Source organism: Ranitomeya variabilis, chromosome 3 (genome assembly GCF_051348905.1).
Source record: "Ranitomeya variabilis isolate aRanVar5 chromosome 3, aRanVar5.hap1, whole genome shotgun sequence".
Lineage (NCBI taxonomy): Eukaryota > Metazoa > Chordata > Amphibia > Anura > Dendrobatidae > Ranitomeya > Ranitomeya variabilis.
In genome coordinates this window covers 236,510,506-236,532,055 of record NC_135234.1, presented here as the reverse complement: position 1 = coordinate 236,532,055, position 21,550 = coordinate 236,510,506, and the positions used below count along the sequence as shown (strand labels likewise).

General features: G+C 41.6%; 1 protein-coding gene across 3 annotated transcripts; it reads left to right on the top strand.

Moving 5' to 3' along the window:
- The first annotated feature begins 5,575 nt into the window (after positions 1 to 5,575).
- Positions 5,576 to 19,231, top strand: LOC143818112 (gastricsin-like). 3 transcript variants are annotated; one of them, XM_077299532.1, is made up of 9 exons: positions 5,576 to 5,731; positions 11,578 to 11,734; positions 12,862 to 12,979; positions 14,070 to 14,188; positions 16,924 to 17,123; positions 17,250 to 17,360; positions 17,447 to 17,594; positions 18,531 to 18,629; positions 18,716 to 19,231. In XM_077299532.1, exons 2-9 carry the CDS (start codon positions 11,615 to 11,617, stop codon positions 18,866 to 18,868), a joined length of 1,068 nt encoding a protein of 355 aa, XP_077155647.1. In that variant the 5' UTR covers positions 5,576 to 5,731; positions 11,578 to 11,614; the 3' UTR covers positions 18,869 to 19,231. The 3 variants fall into 3 exon arrangements, with proteins under 3 accessions (XP_077155647.1, XP_077155645.1, XP_077155646.1); XM_077299530.1 differs by lacking the exon at positions 5,576 to 5,731 and adding an exon at positions 7,607 to 7,711; XM_077299531.1 differs by lacking the exon at positions 5,576 to 5,731 and adding an exon at positions 7,656 to 7,711 and having other exon boundaries at positions 17,253 to 17,360.
- Positions 19,232 to 21,550: the final 2,319 nt, after the last annotated feature.

Sequence of the window (21,550 nt, the reverse complement as noted above, 5' to 3'; positions counted from 1 at the left end):
TGCACCACCACATTATGGGTGTCAGGTCCGAGCATTCCTACATGAAAAGTGTCCTGGAAAGTGGATTGGTTGTCATAGCAGGCCAGTTGAATGGCCACCAAGGTCTCCAGATCTGACCCCATTAGACTTTTATCTTTGGGGTCATCTAAAGGCAATTGTCTATGCTATGAAGATACGAGATGGGCAGCATCTGAAACAATGGATACTGGAAGCCTGTGCTAGCATTTCCTCTGCGGTGTTGCTACCAGTGTGTCAAGAGTGGGGGAAACGTTTACCCCCTCCCATATACTAATGTGCCACGAACAGGAAGTTGATATCACCAACCATTCCCATTTTATTTAGGTGTATCCATATAAATGGCCCGCCCTGTATAGGAAGCCTAATGTCATTATGTCAGGAGCTTAACCTGTATTTTGTTTTCTGCTCACTTCTATCTTTTTCTTGCCATAGTGAGCCGACACCAGACAATCTTAACGGGGGAGTTCAATTTCAAGATCTCAGCCTCAGAATTGTGAGTAGTGCCCCTGTTTCCATTATTAATGATCATTCATGTTTTTATAGATGGGATGTCATTGTTTTCTTGATGTTCACATTTAGGAACAGGGTTCTCTACATCTTCAATCATGTGAGGTTTAGGGTTCATTCACACGGCCATCAATTCTGTCATGCAAAAGAATTGGTCAGACTCAAACTCTCCCCGCTCTGTCGCAGAGTTTAACTGTAATGGCGCGCTGTGCACACCGATAGTTAAATGTAGTGTAGCTCCAGGTGGGCTCATCAGAGCGAGGGGCCCAGGCCAACAGCACACCCTGACCCCTATCCTTAGTTATACTACTGCATGCACCTATAGACTTGTATTGGTACGTGTCATCCAAATATCAGATGCACTTGCACCTTGCTGCCATAATTGCACATCTGCACTATCCCATAGTAGAACACTGGGCCTAGTGCTATCCGATACAACATCACATAGCTCTCGGCTGTGTCATACGCTAGTGTGAGCGAACCCATAAAATATAGTTCCTGGTCTGTGCAGTGAGCTGCTTATTAGGCCTCATCTGCACTGACATGTTTTCGTCAGTAATTTGAAGAATACATGTGAATTTTTCTATTATATTCTGCGTGGGTTCAGCTCTGAGCTTTGTCTTACAAATCCCAGTGCTGAATGGTGACCAAAATACGAAAGTGTGAATGAGGCCTAAGTCTGCATTAGTCCTGTGGCCTGCTCTGTCTTCTTTATTTCCATATCCGTACTGGAGCCAGTGCTGTAAAATGACATTACATTCCACAGTGTTGGGTTCTGTACTGGTAATTGGAATCAAGGAGAGTTATAAGCCTGAGTCTGGAGGGCTGTGTGTATATATATATATATATATATATATATATATATATATACTGTATACACACACACAGACGGAATCCGCAGTGGAATATAGAGGACCTCCTGTGCTGTGCAGTATATAGAGGAGGTGTCCTGTGCTGTGCAGTATATAGAGGATGTGTGCTGTGCAGTATATAGAGGATGTGTCCCGTGTGGTGTAGTGTATAGAGGTTAATAAACACTACGTTTTATATTACATCATTTTGCAACATAATTGGTATTATTTCTATATAACTGCAAGGTGGGCACCAAGAATGATTTTTCTCTGGTGGGCCCAAGGTACTCCAGTCCGACGCTGTCTAGACATCATTACCTGAAATAACATGTTAACTAGATTATTGTACTCTAAGGGTACCGTCACACAGTGCCATTTTCATCGCTATGACGGCACGATTCGTGACGTTGCAGCGTCGTATGATTATCGCTCCAGCGTCGTATACTGCGGTCACACGTTGCAATACATGGCGCTGGAGCGATAATTTCATGACGTATTTGCGATGTAGAAGCCGTTGGTTACTGTGCGCACATCGTATACAACCTGTGTCACACGATGCAATCATGCCGCCACAGCGGGACACTAGACGACGAAAGAAAGTTTCAAACGATCTGCTACGACGTACGATTCTCAGCGGGGATCCGGATCGCAGTAGCGTGTCAGACACAACGATATCGTAAATGCATCGCTGGAACGTCACGAATCGTGCCGTTGTAGCGATCAAAATTGCACTGTGTGACGGTACCCTAACCCTTTCACTGCGAACAAAAAAAATAACACTGGTCAACACAAAAAAATCAGCAAAGGTAATATCTCTGTTTTATAGAGTTTGATGTGCTGATTCCGAAATATGCTTAGTTTTGCTCTATCACATAAAGTTTCTGAGATAGAAGTATTTTTGTTATTACGCTATTTCTGCATTTTCAATGTATGTGGTTTTTCCTATGTTATTCCCATTTCTTTGCTTGTCTTACTTAATTGTGAATTTTCTTACAGGGACAACATCAGTAAAGGTTTTAGTGAGTTTTATGGGAAGGAGTATTGACAGTGGAGTCAACCAATGACTGCTTCTTAGAAAGTCACATGTTATGCGGAGGAGCTAACTGTTATGAGGCGTTAAGATTTGAGTCAGTCAGATAAGGATGGTGATGGCAGCAAGGACTGGTATGTGAGACTCTGACAGGAGACAGGCCTCTACAAGGATGAGCCCTGCCACAGGGAGATAGAAGAGAAGGCAGCGGACAGCCGGCATTGTGAGAGGATTTTCACTGCATTTCCTGGAGGGCAAGTCCCCTCAGAGGGAAGAAAACAGCTCAGCCACTGAGGTGTAGCTGAGTGAGGATCTCCACAGAGAGAGAACCTGAAAGCAGCCAATATCACACTGAGAAACTGTCTGTCTGCAAATGTTGATCTGTAAGAAATAGGCTGACCCGTTTACCTCACAACTGTATATAGTTATCAACCAGATTACCGCCAGTAAAATCAGTTCTAAATACAAGCTGCCTCTGACATCTCTGGGGAAATATCTACATATAGTCGGTCGGATCATCGCATTTTTTTTTTTAGTTTGTCACCACCATTGAACTGAACTTACTCTATATATTGTTGCTTCTTGTGTTTATGGGACAGTAGAAATACAGTAGAGCATTATGTTCGTCGTGATTGGGAACAGAGAAACATCTATGCTCCAGGTAGAAACAATGTTCAGCATAATCCTTTAGTTGCTCCAACAAAAATCTTTCTTCCTCCACGAAATATAAAGTTAGGATTGATTAAAAACTTTGTGAAAGCCATGACAAAGACAAATTCACAAGGGTTCCAGTACATTTCACAGAAATTCTCCAGCATTTCACCAGCAAAACTGAAGGACGGGGTATTTGTTGGTCCTCAGATCAGAAAGCTTATGAGAGATGATGTGTTTGAAGGAACTCTAAATCGTAAGGAAGTGAGATCTTGGAAAAGCTTCAAGTGGATCTGTGAAAATTAATTAGGAAAAAAAAATCTCCAGAATATGTTGAAGGTGTTGAGGAACTGCTAAATGCATACCGGTGTCTTGAATGCTGCATGTCTATGAAAATGCACTTTTGGCATTCACATTTAGATTTCTTCCTTCAAAATCTTGGGGATGTAAGCGAAGAACAAGGCGAGCGGTTTCACCAGGACATTAAAGTAATGGAACACCGTACCAGAGTTTTTGGAATGACTCAATGGTGGCAGATTACTGTTGGATGTTATATAGGGACAACCCTGAAACATCTTACGTATCAACGACAGTCTAATGTCAAGCACTTTTAATTTCTGCTATATTTTGGTTTCTATTTTGCATGTGAAATTATTTTGGTTCAATAAAAACTGTTTTGTAAGGTGAAGCATTTTTTTCTGATATGTAGATTACTGTTTTATTAATGTCGCCAGTATATTTCCTATACCTTATAATAATGATACTGCTCCATGGAAACTATACGTGCTACAGAAAAACTATATACATTTTTTAAATCGGGACACAAAGATGATTCAGAAAAGTACAAAGTCACCTGCGATTATTACAAAAAATATTTTTTGTAGACCTGCGTAATAATAAAATATGTATGCTGCAGTTTCTCTGCGGCCAAACAAATTTTACTATTTAGCAATGTATGATTTCAAAGAATATATCTACAAACAGCTTAAATATATACACAAACAATAGAAAAAGTCTGCATGCAGACAATAATGTCCCATAGCCTGATAAATTAGTTAAGATACATTTGTATGGAACAGAGACCAAGGCAAACAAATAGTGTTTAAGGCAAAATAGCAGTAAAAAAATTAAAAATAAGCTAAGCCAGTACTTACATGTGTTCATTACTAGTGTTGAGCGATACCGTCCGATACTTGAAAGTATCGGTATCGGAAAGTATCAGCCGATACCGGCAAAGTATCGGATCTAATCCGATACCGATACCCGATACCAATACAAGTCAATGGGACTCATGTATCGGACGGTATTCCTGATGGTTCCCAGGGTCTGAAGGAGAGGAAACTCTCCTTCAGGCCCTGGGAACCATATTAATGTGTAAAATAAAGAATTAAAATAAAAAATATTGCTATACTCACCTCTCCGACGCAGCCTGCACCTTACCGAGGGAACCGGCAGCGTTGTTTGCTTAAAATTCGCGCTTTAACTTCCTTACGCGAAGTCCCGGCTTGTGATTGGTCGCGCGCCGCCCATGTGACCGCGACGCAACCAATTACAGCAAGCCGTGACGTAATTTCAGGTCCTTCAGGATTTTAAAATTACGTTCCGGCGTTGTGATTGGTTGCGTCGCAGTCACATGAACGACGCGACCAATCACAAGCCGTGACGTCACGGGAGGCTGGACACGCGCGCATTTTAAAATGCGCGCGTCTCCTGCCTCCCGTGACGTCACGGCTTGTGATTGGTCGCGTCGCCCATGTGACTGCGACGCAACCAATCACAACGCCGGAACGTAATTTTAAAATCCTGAAGGACCTGAAATTACGTCACGGCTTGCTGTGATTGGTTGCGTCGCGGTCACATGGGCGGCGCGCGACCAATCACAAGCCGGGACTTCGCGTAAGGAAGTTAAAGCGCGAATTTTAAGCAAACAACGCTGCCGGTTCCCTCGGTAAGGTGCAGGCTGCGTCGGAGAGGTGAGTATAGCAATATTTTTTATTTTAATTCTTTATTTTACACATTAATGTTGTTTCGATACCGATACCTGATACCACAAAAGTATCGGATCTCGGTATCGGAATTCCGATACAGCAAATATCGGCCGATACCCGATACTTGCGGTATCGGAATGCTCAACACTATTCATTACCTTTACATTCTAAGAATTTTGCGTTTGTTGCATATTTTCATCACACAAGGCAACTATTATTTGTAGGACATACACTTTTTTAGACCAGTAGTAGTGTCTATATGGGTATTTACTTGCTCCAAACAGATTTCTGTTTTCAACAAAAATTGGGGTGTTATTATTGAAATATGTTCAAATCCCATGAAAAGTTCAATATGATAAGTATAAAAGAAAAAGGAAAATGTGAAAAGGGTGTGATGCTAGTCACTACTCACGGTGAAGACGTGAGGCTGGGTAGTCAAGAGGTCCAGGGGCAGAAACCAAGAGAGCTGATCATAAACAAAGGAGGCAATGGCGTAGTGAGGTCACAGTCCAATGTCAGAATTCCAGGAAGGTGGCGGATCAAGGCAAAAGAGCGAGTCACATGGATGGTCAGAGACAAGGTCCAAGGTCTTACTACAGGAACACAGAGAACAAAGTAAGCTCACACCACTTGAGCTAACCTACAACTGGCACCAACGGGACTCAGAGAGCCAACTAAACAGCCAGGTAATCACTCGAATAGGAGACACATGGTGGAAACCCTGGCATGTCCCGGCCCTGATTGGACAGCTGAACTCTCACTCAACATACTGACAGCTCAGCATGCCCAGCCTCTGATTGAACGACTGAGCTATCAATCACCATACTGACATCTCAGCACACCCCTGTCCTAGATTTGATGACTGACCTGTCACTCACTGCTTCCAGACACTTAGGAGGAATCGTGACAAAAAGTAGCTTGGAAAAATGGACAGGAGGTACCATTGAGATACACCTACTATAGTTTATCAGTACTACTGATAAATACAGATCGATTCATCTTAAAGAAGCACTCCTATCAAAATTTGTATCCAATTAATATATTGCAGAATTATTATATAGCATTGTGTACTTACAGTTTCTCATTTTGCTTTTCTACCCAGTTAATTAAGTTCTATGTAGAAACAGGAGGTAAATTTTCCCTGCATGAGTCATAAGTCACTGCAAAAGTCCGTGACAGGAGAGGAGGGAGCAGGTAGGTCAGGAGTTGAAGAGGGGAATGATAAATGCAGGTACAAGAGACTTTATGTTTCTCCAAAGAGCAGAGAAAAGGGAAGAATTATGGTAACTGTGTAGAAGTTAAAATGAGCAATTGTAAGTACACTGTGCTATATGATATGATGATTGCAATATATTAAGAGGATAAAATATCTGGTGGTAGCGCTTTGTATGGAATTCATTTATCACTTGTAAGCAGTAGAGGTCCACTTCCACACATGGTCATAATGCAGATCTGCAATATGACATGTTAATAAAGTGGATGCATCATATTTTCATTAATATTTGATCAGTTTTTGCATATGTAACTGCCTTCAATGCTATTTTTGCCCAACTGAAAATATAGTCAATGAATGTAAATATGGATGCAAAATCTGATCAAATGCTGCTCAAAAAGGGCATTAATATTTTCTAGACGGCGGTTATACTATCAAGAGAGTACAAATATGACATTTAATGTGTAAGTGTCGAAAGGGAGGGCATTATTACTGTGCGGGGCACTAAGAGGAGCACAGTTACCATGCCATACAGCAGCAGCTCAGTATTTAGGTGATGGTAGGATGTAACGTTTGTGTGGGTTGGGAATAGGTGGGAATGGTGCTAGAAATGCAAGACCTCAAATGTGTCTTTGGTGTAAACTCTGCAGAGCAGTTCTGTCTGAAGCCATCATGTCTGACTGGCTATATGGAAAAAGTGAATACCCCCATCAAAAAGAATGTCACCTGTAACTCACTATTTTTGACTGCACTGTAATCTCTTACATTTTCTGCAGAACTGGTATCTACCATAATATGGTGATAGAATGGATGCAATATTTATCCTGATCTTTGTATCTTTGTTTTTCCTAATCAGTTTCACCTTTACTCACTATGATTAGGGTGCACCAACGTAGAGGACAACATGGTTACCTATGTAAGTGGTCCATGTCGATATGTTTTTTTCCATTCTGTGCAGACTACCTAACTACATCTTCGTCACTGTGGACATGGTCCCTGGGATGCCTGGGATACCAACTGGTGGGAAATTATTTTTGCTATTATTTTTAAGAAGGTTCATTTATGGATTAATACTATTATTTTAAATGTACATAAAATGTACATACACATTTCTATTATTCTCGTTTGCTAGAGAATGGAGGAAACATATGCTAGAAAAATGATTATCTGAGTGCATTACAATATCATTGACAGAACCTTTTGATAGCAAATGTTTATGAGCTCCAAAATAAATACAATTATCAAGAACATTTGCAGAAGGTTAAATGAAAATCTTTGCAAGTGGTGACGTAGGTCTTCAAAGATTTTAGTTATAAAAAGCAAAGTCTACTGTTTTACAAGTTCACTTCAAAGATATACTGAAGACACCTAAACGGTGTTTCCCTAGGCCAGTAACCATGAAGTGGGTGATCCTTGCGCTGGTTTGTCTCCAGCTGTCAGAGGGCTTGGTCAGGTCTGTACATACCCTCATTTTTGACATACATTTTACTTTTGATACTCTATTCAGTTAATTCTTTTTATTTCTATCTAAATATTGTATCTAGATCTTTTGATTGTTGAGTTTAAATCTTTGTAGTATAAAATCTAGATCCATCATGTGGCATATGTTCATCAGGGCGGTGACAAAAGTGATGTAGATTTTCTGTGTCCACGTTTCCTGAAAGCTGATCACTACCTACCCTAAGTATTAACACATCACATTAGTTTACAGAACAGCACTCCACTAAACACAGTTTAGAGAGTAAGTAGAGGTGGGAAAATCGATTTGCAGGACTCTGGTCCATCAACCAAGTCACTAATCTATGACTGCTGGATGAGAGGCCTGCAAATCTCCTTACCTCCTGGGATTACCAACTCTTCATTTGATTACCTGGGCTAGTACGATATCAAGAGCTTGTTGCGCCACACGGATGACATTAAATCAACTAGGCTAATCAAAAGAATAGCTGGGAATGCCAGGAGGTTTGCAGGCCTCCCTTCCAGCCGTCCCAGATTACTGGTCTGCTTCTGTGAATTGCTTCCTCCATTTCTATTAGCAAGTGATATTTTATTTCCATTGATTAAATTCCGCAACAAGAAAATTGACACTTCAGTTCTGTCACAAGCTGCAGTACACATTGGAGTCTTCTTTTTTACGTCGCCATGGGGCAACCACCCCCCAAAAATGTTCTAACTATCCATTACATGCTTAATTAAACTTTTTATTTTACCCCAAATGTTGCTTTTTTAACACAAACAATTATCTGAAATGATCTGATTCTGAAATTAAAATAGTGTGAGTAAAATATTATAGCATAGCTTGTGTCTACTGGAGTGCTATAATACAAACCAATGTGACATAGGTAGACTTTAAAGTGTATATCCACCGTTGAACACCATTGAATGCTGTGAGTGTAACAAGGTGGCACGGGATGGTAGTCGTAGGCGAGTTCACTAAGCAACAGTCATTGAGCACCCCGACACCTTGTACATGAAAAGATAAATAAAGTCGCTTGTACCGCATGTGCAGCATGCACCACAGCACACTCACAGGCTCTGTCAGATTCCCCTCAGCTGCTGCCGTGCTGGCTCCGCATTCATGAGCCTCGCAAGATGAGGTCTTTTTCCACCGTTCAAACACAGAGACATCTTCTTATCTGCATTCTTCACATCAGCAGCACAGTTCACACAGGGCAACGTTTCCTGTACTTTACCTTCCACTGCCATACGGGCAGACTCTAGTATCTCTGTCATTTCTCTTTATTTTCAGTGTGGGTTAATGATATGCTCGTGCTTCGGTGCTCCTGTGGGGAGTCTTCATATGGTCTTCTGATTAGGTATTCATGTATATGGTTTCTGACAGGTCACCGATCCCCCCAAAAAGCACCTCCCTATCAATTAAATATGTGCATTATTATGCACAGACTCCATAATAGATCATTTTCAAAGGTTCCTCAGAACTGCAGAAGTACACTATAATTCGATTTAGGCCTTTTATATCAATATATGGATTGAGCTGTGCTCTCTGACCTCCTAGCCCTAGGCAGTAAAATCCTAAAATGACCGTTGCTTGCTCTGCACTCATCCTTTATAGTCCCAATGATAGTCCCCCTGATTGGCTGCACTAGACCATGTGATATGATAGCTGCAAGGCATTAAGGTTAAACGCTTGACGTAGTGAACCCGGTCTCAAAGTTAAAAAACAGTTTCTGAAAATCTTGTATACATATAGAAATTTTCTATTTTCTAAATACTTACTAGAAACTGTCTATCACATCTGTATTTAGTTGAGTTGAATTAATCTAGTTCACAAAATTATAAAATGTGAACGGTTGAATGGAGAAAGTTCAACCTCCATCTATCAGACACAATTAACACTTCAAAGCTATGTTCAAAAGTTGATTGCTGCTTTTTTTCTGCAGCCAAAGCCGGATCTCTTGGCAGTAAAACAAGTGGGTCCACGATAAAATAATCTTGTGCCAGAAAGATTGTAATACTAGTAAAACAACAAATCCAGATAGTACTCACCCTCACCAGGTCCTGCGCTCGCTCTTTTCTGCTGTTCACATTTCTGGTTAGTGGCTGCAGCAGTGACTTCACGATCACAGTGCAAATCACTGCTGCAGCCAACTGAAAAAAGTGCACCCTAAACAATTCTTCTAATGTAAAAAGACATATAGTTCTCACCTTGCCTTGCATCACTGCTGGTTATCATTGCAACTATGTTCTCAATGTTGACTGATTACATCACTGAGCTCAGCGACCTGCTGATGTAGAAGGCATGAGCCGCTATGCTCAGTGATTGGCTGCAGCGATAATATGCATCGTAGTCATGTCATCACCACTGCAAGCAGTAAACAGAGACCAGAGCAGCGGAGAAGAATGATGAGTACTCTATGTGGAGCGCCCCCACAGTCGCAGGGCCGAGGGATACCCGGTACCGGGCCTCTCTGTCTCGGTTTTGGGATTGTCACGGTGGCTAGACCCGGTCCGTGACCCTGCTAAGGGGCGTCCAGTAAAAGTTGAGAGTGATGATGTGTGGTGCAGGGTGCGATGAATAACGAGGACACAGGGTTGCAGTCTCTTTACTGAAGGCTTCAGGATCCTCAATCCAGAGTACGGTTAACAGGGCTGTCTGAGACCGGCCGGTCCGATGGCACCTCCAGAGCTCCCTTTGCAGGTGGAAATTTGTGCCTTCCTTCTAGCGCTTGTGTGTTGTAGTCCTTCCCTGCTGAGCACCACGGGATAGTCCTCACAACTGTTGTGTCTGTTTCTGATGTTCCCTCACAACTGATTCTGATGTTCTTCTCCATCCGCCAGATGATATGGCTAGGACGCACCCGTATGACGGGTAGGCCTGGAGTTCTTCCGGGACCCTAGAGTCACCCCTCTCCCACTGTTGCCCCCTATGTCTGCTTAGGTGATTTAGGTGAGACAGCCCGCCTATAATGACTGTCCTGCCGTTGGTTTGAAGTAAGGCTTGGAGCCAGTACTTCCTCGGCGTTTCCGGCCACCAGCTACACGCCTCAGTAGGATGTTGCCTCGATCTTACAGCACGACTCCTACTGGTGTTTTCTCCTTGTTGCTTTGATCTCGTTTCTCACTCTTCACAATAAACCTCACTTCTTGTCCTTTCTTGGGGTACCGCCGTGATGAAGTGCAGGCGCGGTCCCGTAACGTTCTTTCTGTTCGCTAGGCCTCTGTCAGGATCCCACCCCTGACAGGGACCCCCCTGAATCTTCCCCTGCAACATCCTCTGCCACAGGATGTTGCCTGGTTCCAACCCAGTCAGCTTTCTGTCTCTCTTTCTATCTAACCCCCAGTTTTACCAGACTGTGAGGAGTGGCCTAATACATAATGCCCTTTGCTCCCCCTGGAGGCCAGACTATGAAGTGTATTGGGGGCTGTGATACCTGGTCAGGTGAACTCCTTCAGTGCCATCAGACGTACCATCACTCCCCTTAGCGGCAGAGCGATGTTACTGCAATGACCAGGTCTCTGGGGCGCTGCATATGTATTTGTTGTTTTAAAAATATGCCATTGTTTTGGCGCATGGTTTCTGACACTGGAAAACCCCCGTAACTCACAGCATTATCAGCCCCTTAGACACAGCGCTCTGTTGGCTGTAGTAAAAACTAAAGTAAATTAAAATGACTTCAGTTTTAATTATGCAATTAATATGACAATGAGTAGTTTCATTCTCCACTATAGAGCAAGGATAATCTTACATATGCCATATTAATATTTAATAACTTTTTTGTAACTAATGATGACATGACATGTATATACCTATCTATGTGTGAAATACCATGTACTCACCACCCCACTATCATCACTCAGAGTGCCTCTAAAAAGATTCAAGTCTATAAGAGAGACGATGAAGGAAAAAGGCGTCCTGGAGCAATTTACGAAAACGCACAAAAGAGATCCAGCCATGAAGTACAGCTTCAACCACAGGAATAACTTTGCAATTGCCTATGAGCCAATGAACATGGACGTAAGTATTTGTATGAGTGGTAATGTTAGCAAATTACCAATTATGTTAAAGGGAATCTGTAGCCAGGTTTTTCTCACCTAATCTGAGAACAGCATTCTGTAGAGCCCTGATTTCAGTGACGTGTCACTTACTACCTACCTAGTGAAGTTTTGGTAAAGTCACTGTTTTATGAGCAAGAGATTATCACCAGAGGACTAAAAAAACTTCTACCGTGTCGTCCTCAATATTCATTAATTCTGTATAGCCCCACCCCCACCGATTGACACTGTGCATAGGCAGAAAGCTGCCAATCAGTGGTGTGGGCGGGGCTATATAGAGCTCAATATTTAGAGAACTGCTGGATCTGCAAAAGGTAAAACAGTGAAAGCAAAACTGCAGCATGCAGCCCAGTTGCTAGAATCAGGGCGTCTGTCCCCTATGCTGTACTCAGATGGGGTAGCCAAACCTGGTGACAGATTTCCTTTAAGAAATTAGTGTTGTATAAGGGCACATTCACACAAATCTATGTTCAGTCTGAGTGCTGTTCTTGTGTGCAGCACACCCCTCAACACATGGACCAATTGTAGCATATATGATAGAGGATATCCGTGATCTCCCACACAGACCTCAACTCTGCACGGGAAAAATCCCATTGTGCACCAGACTAGTGGGTTATATGGGCCAGTCTATTGCATACAAATAGCAGGTGCTACTGCACCCATCCGCTATGTGGACGAGCATGCGGCGCTGCACACGGAGCCAGTCATGTCTGTACCTTGCAGACAAGACAGCCCAATTTTTCATATGGCCATCTGAACGTATACATAATGTGTAGTAAACTAGTATTTACATAGCATACGCGCTATCATACACTTTGCTAATAAGGGTAAGAGGAAGAAAAAAATTAGGAAAAGGAACTTTTCAATGTTACCAAAACTATATAGTATGCAGGGTGACACAAAACTTACTATACAGTTGAATCAAATTTGATGAGATTTTAGGGGAACACCTACATATTGAAACACCACAAAGTCGCTTGTCCCTGCATCAATGTAGAGCAAAGTCTTGGTTCCTGAATGGCATCACACTCTGCCCACCACTCTTCTGCCTTAATAAATGTAACACGGTGTGTGTTTCTTCTGTCCCAGGCTTGTTCCTTTGGACAAATTAGTGTCGGAACACCACCGCAAAACTTTATGGTTCTTTTTGACACAGGGTCATCCAATCTTTGGGTTGCTTCCACCTACTGCTCGAGTGAAGCTTGCCGTGAGTATTTAGGAGCAATAGGGTAATCATATCCAAAGTACAAAAATGAGCTCAGTTCGAATAAAATGTCTAAATATTACATTCATCTTGTGATTAATAACAATTTTAAGTAATTAGTATTTTCCAAGCAGTAGTGATAATAACCATCTTGAATGTTCGATTTTCCATTTTTGCGTGATTTTTCATTCCACTCTTTCAAGAGCCATAACTTTTTAATTCTTCCATCCACATCGCCATTTGAGGGTGTGTTATCTGCAGAACAAATTCTAGTTTTGAATGACACCTTTCATTTTACAATAAAATGTATTGTAAAATGGTAAAAAAAATGCAAAAGCAATGAAATGGCAAAAAAATACAATTCCGCCAGTTATTTTTGGGTTTTAGTTTTTACGTCATTCAATACTATATGCTAAAGATATTCCAGGTCAATATGATTAAAGCATTAGATAATTTGTAAATGTCTTGTTTTAGTTTCTTTTTTTATTTAAGTGGTGAAACAATTCTGAAATTTGTAAAAAAAAAAATTGCCTTTTTCTGAAACCAGTTATGTTTTTATTTGACTATCATAGCAGCTCCAACATGGCAGCCATGGAAGCCTTCAGCAGACACAAGCTACCGTGGCAGCCAATCGGCACCCCACAGTGCCGCAATTTCGCAGCACTCAGAATTTTTTTTCTATTTTCTAGTGCATTATATGGTAAAGTAAAACAAGCTCTTGCACCACTACTTTGATGAAAATATAACAATGTTATGGCTATTGGAAGAGAGGGAGGAAAAATGAAAAAGCAAAAATTCTCTGCTCATTAAAGGTTAAACATATTTTACGAAATAACAGTTGAAATGAATAAAAAAATAGAGAAAATGTTTTACAATCTTAAGAGTAGAGTCAATTTCAACTTTTGCTATGAGGCACAATAATTTCTTGCATGCCCATAGCCCAATGCCTTGATGTGCCTTGTTTTAATAGATTAATAAAAATGCAATATGCATTTTACTTGCAAAATATATCTTAGAAAATACTTCTTCAGTTTTAGTTATTTTTTTCTCCATATGTAGGTAATTTACTAATAAAAGTATCTTGCTTTGTTAGAGAACCACCCACTTTTCAACCCAAGCCAGTCTTCCACATACTCCTCCAATAATCAGCAGTTTTCCATGCAGTATGGCAGTGGAAGTCTCACCGGAGTCTTTGGATATGACACTGTATCTGTAAGTAATGGATTGCATCTACATTTCTTTTCCAAGGACAAGCCCTGCCCTCTGGAGTGCCTTCCTGTATGCCTTTGAGTCGCCCCGCGGGCAAAGGGTACTCACTACCGGGTCCTGCTGTTTCACAGTGGGATGTCACGGTGGCTGTGACCCAGCCCGTGGCCCTGGGCACCCATGTAAAAGGGAAAGGTCTTTAAAGGGATAAAGTTTATGTTTGCGACGCCACCTGTGGTATTCGGTCAAGGTGACCGACGCTGCTTTAAGGAGTCCGCTGGGGTGATGTTATGGCAGCTAGATGGTATACCTTCCCAAAGGTAAAGTATGTCCCCAGGGTTTCCCAGTATGTAGATGGTGGTATGGTGAATGGCGCAGTGAAAAACGAGGACACAAGGTTGCAGTCTCTTTACCTTTACTGAAGACTTCAGCATCCACAGTCCAGAGCACCAGATCAAAGGGCAGGCAGAGTCCGGCTGGTTTGGAGGCAAGTCCAGAGTTCCCTTATCCAGGTAGAAATCAGTAGCCTTCCCTTGCGCTGCAGTGGTGTAGTCTCTTACTGCCTATGGCTTCACATAAGGGTCTCACAGATGCGATGTTTCAATCTCTCTGTCCCCCATATAGGATAGGACAAAACCCGTATGACTGGTGACTTGAGCCTGTTTTGTTGTGAATTCCATTCTGGAGCTCCCTCCTGTGGTTGTTGGTGGTACTTTTGTGAGTTCTGCCCTTGGGCTCCCTCTGGTGGTTTCGAGTGGAACTGCTGCTCCTTGAGGTTAGCTGTAGCAGCTGCCTTCACTAATTGTCTTGCCTGGATTTGTTATTTAAACTGGCTCTGGGCTTTAGTTCATGCCAGCTGTCAATGTTCTTGGTTAGATTTGGTTCTCTCCTTGGATTTCTCATATGGCCTGTCCTTTTCAGCAAAAGATAAGTTTTTGCTAGTTCTTTGTTTGTCCATTTGCTTTGGATTCTATTGCTCAGCTATTTATGTCTCTTTTTGTCCAGCTTGTCATTATGTTATATTCAAGCTAGCTGAAAGCTCTGGGGAAGCAGATTTGCCCCTCCACACCGTGAGTCAGTGTGGAGTTCATTTTTGTAAACTCTGCGTGGATTTTTAGTTTTTAATACTGACCGCACAGTATCCTTTTCTATTCTGTCTATCTAGTTTAGTTTTGGCCTCCTTTGCTAAAATCTGATTTCATTCCTGTGTACGTCATTTCCCTCTCCACTCACAGTCAATATTTGTTGGGGGCTATCTTTCCTTTTGGGGTTTTCTCTGAGGCAAGATAGCTTTCTATTTCCTTCTTTAGGGGTAGTTAGTTCTTAGGCTGTGACGAGGTGTCTAGGGAGAGTCAGGAACATCCCACGGCTATTACTAGTGTTGTTGTTAGGATTAGGAACTGCGGTCAGTAAAGATACCACCTCCTCAGAGCTCGTCCCATGTTGCCTTTTAGCCACCAGGTCATATCAGTGTGGCTCCTTAACCCCCAGGTCATAACACTGTTTATAGGGTCTCTTAGATAACCCGGCTCTGTAGTTGTCACTGTGCCTCCTGGGTGTAGGTGCGGACAGGTAGCCTGCAATTAGCTGTCCTGCCGGTCTCTGAAATAAGGCGTAGAGGTCCTTACTCCCTCGGTGTTCTGGCTAGCGGGATTTTGCACCTCAGAAGGAGGCAGCCTGAGCGGGGCTGGTCCCTTTCTGGTATCCTCTTCTTTGCTTCGACTTCCTTCACGCTCGCTGCAATACAATTCTGCCTTCCAATGTCTCTTTCTGGAAGCTGCAGCTCGGAGGGCATGCACAGCTCCGTTAACCTTCTGTCCTCCTCAGACTACTGTCTGGAACTTTCTTCTACAGAACTCCTGTCTGGAGCTCTGTCAGGAACTACAGACTACCAGTTATATATCTATATGGGGAGTGACCTAATAAATAGGAGCAGAAGCTCCCCCTGGTGGCCTGGAGTGTGAAATGCATTGCATGTTTGTGATACCTGGATGCAGTTATACTTCCTTGCCTCCAAACGTAGCATCACTCTCCCCGAGAGGAAAGCAATACCACTGCGACGACCAGGACCCTGGGGCACCACACCTTCTTCCTGCTCCTAACTGAATGGCCATTACTGTGCCTTGAAGCTTCGGCTCATGTCATCATATACATTTGTCACATGGGACATTCATTTTAATACATATTTGAGATTGGCTTGTAGACCTTACCAAGTTTATTCCGTTTTAGAAATAAAATATTAAAAGTAAAATGATAGGAAAATCACAATTAAGTTGAAAAAAATTCCCCTCAAAACACTTCTGTAAAGTGAGCCTCTGCAAGAAATATGGATCCCAATTGGAACACAATTACAACTAAGTATATTACTTTCTGAAATACCAGAGCCGGAAATAAACTTTGGAGATCCAGCTAAGGGCTGTAGGCAGAGATGAAACTAGTCCAGCGCCAACTCCTTGCCGGCTATTCTCATGGATGCTGCAAGTAATTGATAGGTCTCTCCATATGAACATATAGGAGAGAGATCTATCAACCACCTGCAGCAGAGCAGGGAGAAACAAACTGGGTCTCCGGCTATGGTCCCCATCCAGATGTTCTAACTATACTTACTCTGAAACACCAAAGCATTTCAAAGAATAATATACTCGCCTACAATAATATACTTGTCTGACAAGATCCCTTTAAAACTATGTGTTTACAGATTATCTGTTGTGTTATTAATACATTTACATTATTTTATGTAGGTACAAGGCCTGACTATCACAAACCAAGAGATTGGACTAAGTGTGAATGAACCAGGCACCAATTTTGTGTATGCCAGCTTTGAAGGGATTTTTGGAATGGCCTACCCTTCTCTTTCTTCTGGAGGTGCCACCACTGCTATGCAGGGCATGCTGCAACAAAACCTTCTCACTTACCCAATCTTTAGTGTCTACATGAGTAGGTAAGTTTTAGTAAATGTGTACTCATTTATTTTTAGTCTTGACTCTCGATTATTGATATTACTTCCAAACCGAGAAATTAGAACATTGATATGACTTAACATTGATATGACTTTACAATCTTTTAGCAGTCAGTCTGGGATGGTTGTTTTTGGTGGTGTTGACAACAACTTGTATTCTGGTGAAATATACTGGGCACCTGTCACCCAGGAGCTATACTGGCAGATTGCAGTTGACGCGTGAGTAGTCTTTCGACAAATGTATGTTGCTCAAGCCAAATGTATTCTTGTACTTGTATTGCAATTACAAAACTAATATATTACAGGTTTTCCATTAATGGACAAGCAACAGGATGGTGTAGTCAGGGTTGCCAAGCCATGGTGGATACTGGAACCGCCCTTCTTACCATACCACAACAGTTTTTGGGAACATTCCTTCAGTCTGTGGGAGCCCAAGAAAGCCAGAATGGAGCGGTGAGAAAGTTCACATAAGAGCCTAGACTCATACACTAGCTTAAAGAAAGATTAGAGATTAGAAATAAGATTTCGTTCTACAGTTAAATAATATTAGTTACACCTTATAAAGGGGTTAAAAAACACAAACCTTTTTATGTAGCAAAATATTTTCTTCATTTAACATGTGCAATATTAGAGCAGTTCTAACTTCAACTTTACATTTTCTGGGATTCACTCAGTGCCGGTGAGGACCAAGAAATACACAGACGTGATTTCCAAGATTCTCTGAAGAATATCTGAAGTGTCTATTTATTTATACCATTCATGAATATAAATGAACATTGCATACATTTTATTAATTTCTTACAAAATAGCAAACAGCAGAATACATGGCTGAATAATAAGGAAAGATAATTTCTGTATCCACCCAGCTTATTAATACTCCTTAGCAAGACTTTCTTTGGGCTCGTGCAGATGACTGTGCTAACTGAACAAGGGCTATCCATGGTTTTCACCATTAGCATTCGTACCCATGTCCAATTTGCCTCTGAGAATCGTATTTCACTCATCTATTCAAGTCTATTGGTCGGACATTGGAGGACATCTCTATGCAGTCCAATTTTCACAGACTGAATGGATAAGGAGGAGAAATTATTTTCTCTCCACCTTGAGAAAATCGGATCCCACTCTGATCAAACTCTGATCAGTGTCAGAATTTCTCAGGTGGTTGTGTGACCCTTGCCTTTCAGAGAGTTCTAGTGAGAACTACCACACTCCATGAGTTTTGGCATGCCTGAAGCCATTAACCCCTTCCTTAATTTAACAGTAATCGTAATAATAAGTACCCTAATGCATGCTATTATGGTCATAAAAATGATTGTTTTTACAGTCTGTTGCATTACATTCATACATAGACATTTAAACAATAACAACATTATGCTTTTTAAATCACAGTATCTGGTGAACTGTAACAATGTGCAGAACCTGCCGACCATCAGCTTCACAATCAATGGCGTACAGTTCCCCATTCCTCCTTCTGCCTATATTCTCCAGGTATCTGGTCTATATCACATTCATAAACAATAATGTATTAATCTTTGTCAATTCACCATTCTCATTACATTATTCTTTCTTTGTAGAATAATGGCTACTGTACAGTTGGAGTAGAAGTGACCTATCTGCCTTCTCAAAATGGTCAACCCTTCTGGATTCTGGGTGATGTCTTCCTCCGTCAGTACTACTCTGTTTATGATATGGGCAACAACAGAGTTGGATTTGCGCAATCAGCATAAAAATCTGCAGTTCTGAAGACTGTCAGCATATACCCTTTTCAATTAAAAAAAATAGGCGAATTCTGATGGTTATTAAATACTGGTTACATACTGGTGCGGCGGTACCAGTAAATTGAAGAGAAAGTAATATAAAGGAGAATTAACTAGCAAATAAACTATTGCCTGTGACTCAGTTTATTTATATTTTTTTCCTACAACACTGTAGCATTACATGAATCCCCTAGTCTACAAAATCAATGACTGCAAATAAAACGTTTAATAAATGTTTATTCAAATATCTCTGTGTATGGTAATATCGTAAAGTGATTCATTCTAATATCTTTCTATATACATTATGTACACAAAAAACTATGCAAAACTTTTAGGAAGGTGTGGAAAAATGTTACAAAGTAAGAATGTTTTTAAAAATAGAAGTGTTAATAGTGTATTTTTTATTCATTAACAAAATGCAAAGTGAATGGACAGATGAAAAATCTGAAATCAATATTTGGTGTGAGCAACTTTTATATAGCATCAAAACATCAATTCCTCAATGTACACTTGCACACACAGGTTTTTTTAAGGAATTTGATTGGGACGTTGTTCCAAACATCTTGGAGAACTAACCCCTGATCGTTTATGGATGAAAACTTGAGCAAATCATTCTGCCTCTTCATGTAATCCCAGACAGACACGATGATGATGATGAGGCCATATCATCACTTCCAGGACTTCTTGTTCCTTTCTACAATGAAGATATTTCTGTCATGCTGTGACGGTATTCAGTAAGGAAGGGGGCCTCAAACTGTCACAGGAACTGAGACCCTTACTATCCCTGTCTCGGTGGTACTCTTGAAGGAAGAGAGGCCCGAAGGTTTCTGACCTAACTGTGCTCCTGTTATCTCCTGAATAGTGATGAGCGAATATACTCGTTACTTGAGATTTCCCGAGCATGCTCGGGTGTCCTCAGAGTATTTTTTAGTGCTCAGAGATTTAGTTTTTTTTGCCGCAGCTGAATGATTTACATCTGTTAGCCAGCATAAGTACATGTGGGGATTCCTTAGCAACCAGGCAACCCCCACATGTACTTATGCTGGCTATCAGATGTAAATCATTCCGCTGCGGCAATAAAAACTAGATTTCCGAGCACTAAAAAATACTCGGTCACCCGAGTGTGCTCGGGAAATCTCAAGTAAAGAGTATATTCGCTCATCACTACTCCTGATCTGTCCCCTCCCCCACCTCATGAGGCCTGGACAGAAATATAAGGCAAACAAGACACAAAGCCGAAACAAGGATAACAGAAAGCAACAAACATACAAACACTCACCAGAAAGGTAGAGAAGTATATAGGGAAGGATAGGAATGTACCAACCAAATATGAATAGGGACGAGGAGATAAACACACACGTACTACAGCAAACTAAAGATCACTACTACAACTCCACTCCAGCTAGTTAGCTTTTGCACTCAACATAGGAAGACGAATCTCCAGCACTAACAACAAACTCCTATTCAGCACAGTGTCTCCAAGAAGCTAGGAAGCAAATCTTTTCACTGGCAATGCAGAGAGGGACTGGCCAGGTTTTATAGGGAGAGGTTATGATCAGATCAGAAACAGCTGAAAATGGACCTACAAGTTTCTGATCAGTAAAGAAAGGGTCGTTTACCTCTGCAGCACCAAAGGAAACCAAATCCATTTAATGTGGGACACAAACACACAGGTTAAATGGAAGATCTGCGATTAACAATACGTAATGATATTCTAACCCCAGATCTCCCAGGAGGACGTGACAATCTCGTGACAAGTTTTTGATAAAATTGACTGTATGCTTCGGGTCAAAGTCCATCTGAAGAATATATTTGGGACCAATTAGATGTCTCCCTAATGATATTGCATAATGGAAAAGTATCTGCCTGTATTTCTCAACATTGAGGACACCATTAGTCCTGACCAAATTCCGAAGTCAATTTCTTGCAATGCAGTCTCATATTTGCAAGGAACCTCCACCATGCTTCATTGCATCCTGCAGACACTCATTATTGTGCTTATCTCCAGCCCATTAGCAAACAAACTTCCTCTTATATCACAGCCAAATATTTCATATTTTGACTCATCAATCCAGATCACCTGCTGCCATTTTCTGCACCCTAGTTATTATGTTTTTGTGCATATCATGATATTGGGGTAGAACCAATGTGGCATTCCTTCGCAGAGGCCTCTTCATGGTGTTCCTCATGTGGTCATCAGATGGAGATCATAGGCTGGAATGGAGTTATGTCCTCATCAGCAATTAATCATTAGTTGTTTTGGACACAATGACAGCTGGAGATTGCTCTGGAGAAAATGTGGGCAACGTCATGAAGAGGCTTTCATGACGGAACATCAAACCAGTTCTACTTCCGGGATTATGGGGTGGGGAGGTGTGGAGACACAAGGGTCAGTAGGTGCTCTTATCTACTGGCCTTGCTGTCTTTTGAAAGACTGCATGGACCAGGGCTCATCCCACAGAACGCTCGCCTGTACTCCTTTCCCATGGGTAGAATACTACTCAAACAACACAGGGTGAGGGTAACACACTGCGGTAATGCATTATATAGTACACAGCAAAAACACATGATGGTACAAATGACAGAGTCATAACCTTCTGGGGCTTGTTGGGGATTAGAACCTCTGCCACCTGGGGGCATCCAGGGACAACT

Bases quoted from the DNA above. Each gene is read 5' to 3' on its own strand.
- LOC143818112 (XM_077299530.1), top strand. From the start codon at position 7,656: ATGAAGTGGGTGATCCTTGCGCTGGTTTGTCTCCAGCTGTCAGAGGGC. The intron at 12,980-14,069 runs GTGAGTATTTAG...TTGCTTTGTTAG, and splicing joins CTGCTCGAGTGAAGCTTGCC to AGAACCACCCACTTTTCAAC. The intron at 17,361-17,446 runs GTGAGTAGTCTT...AATATATTACAG, and splicing joins TGGCAGATTGCAGTTGACGC to GTTTTCCATTAATGGACAAG.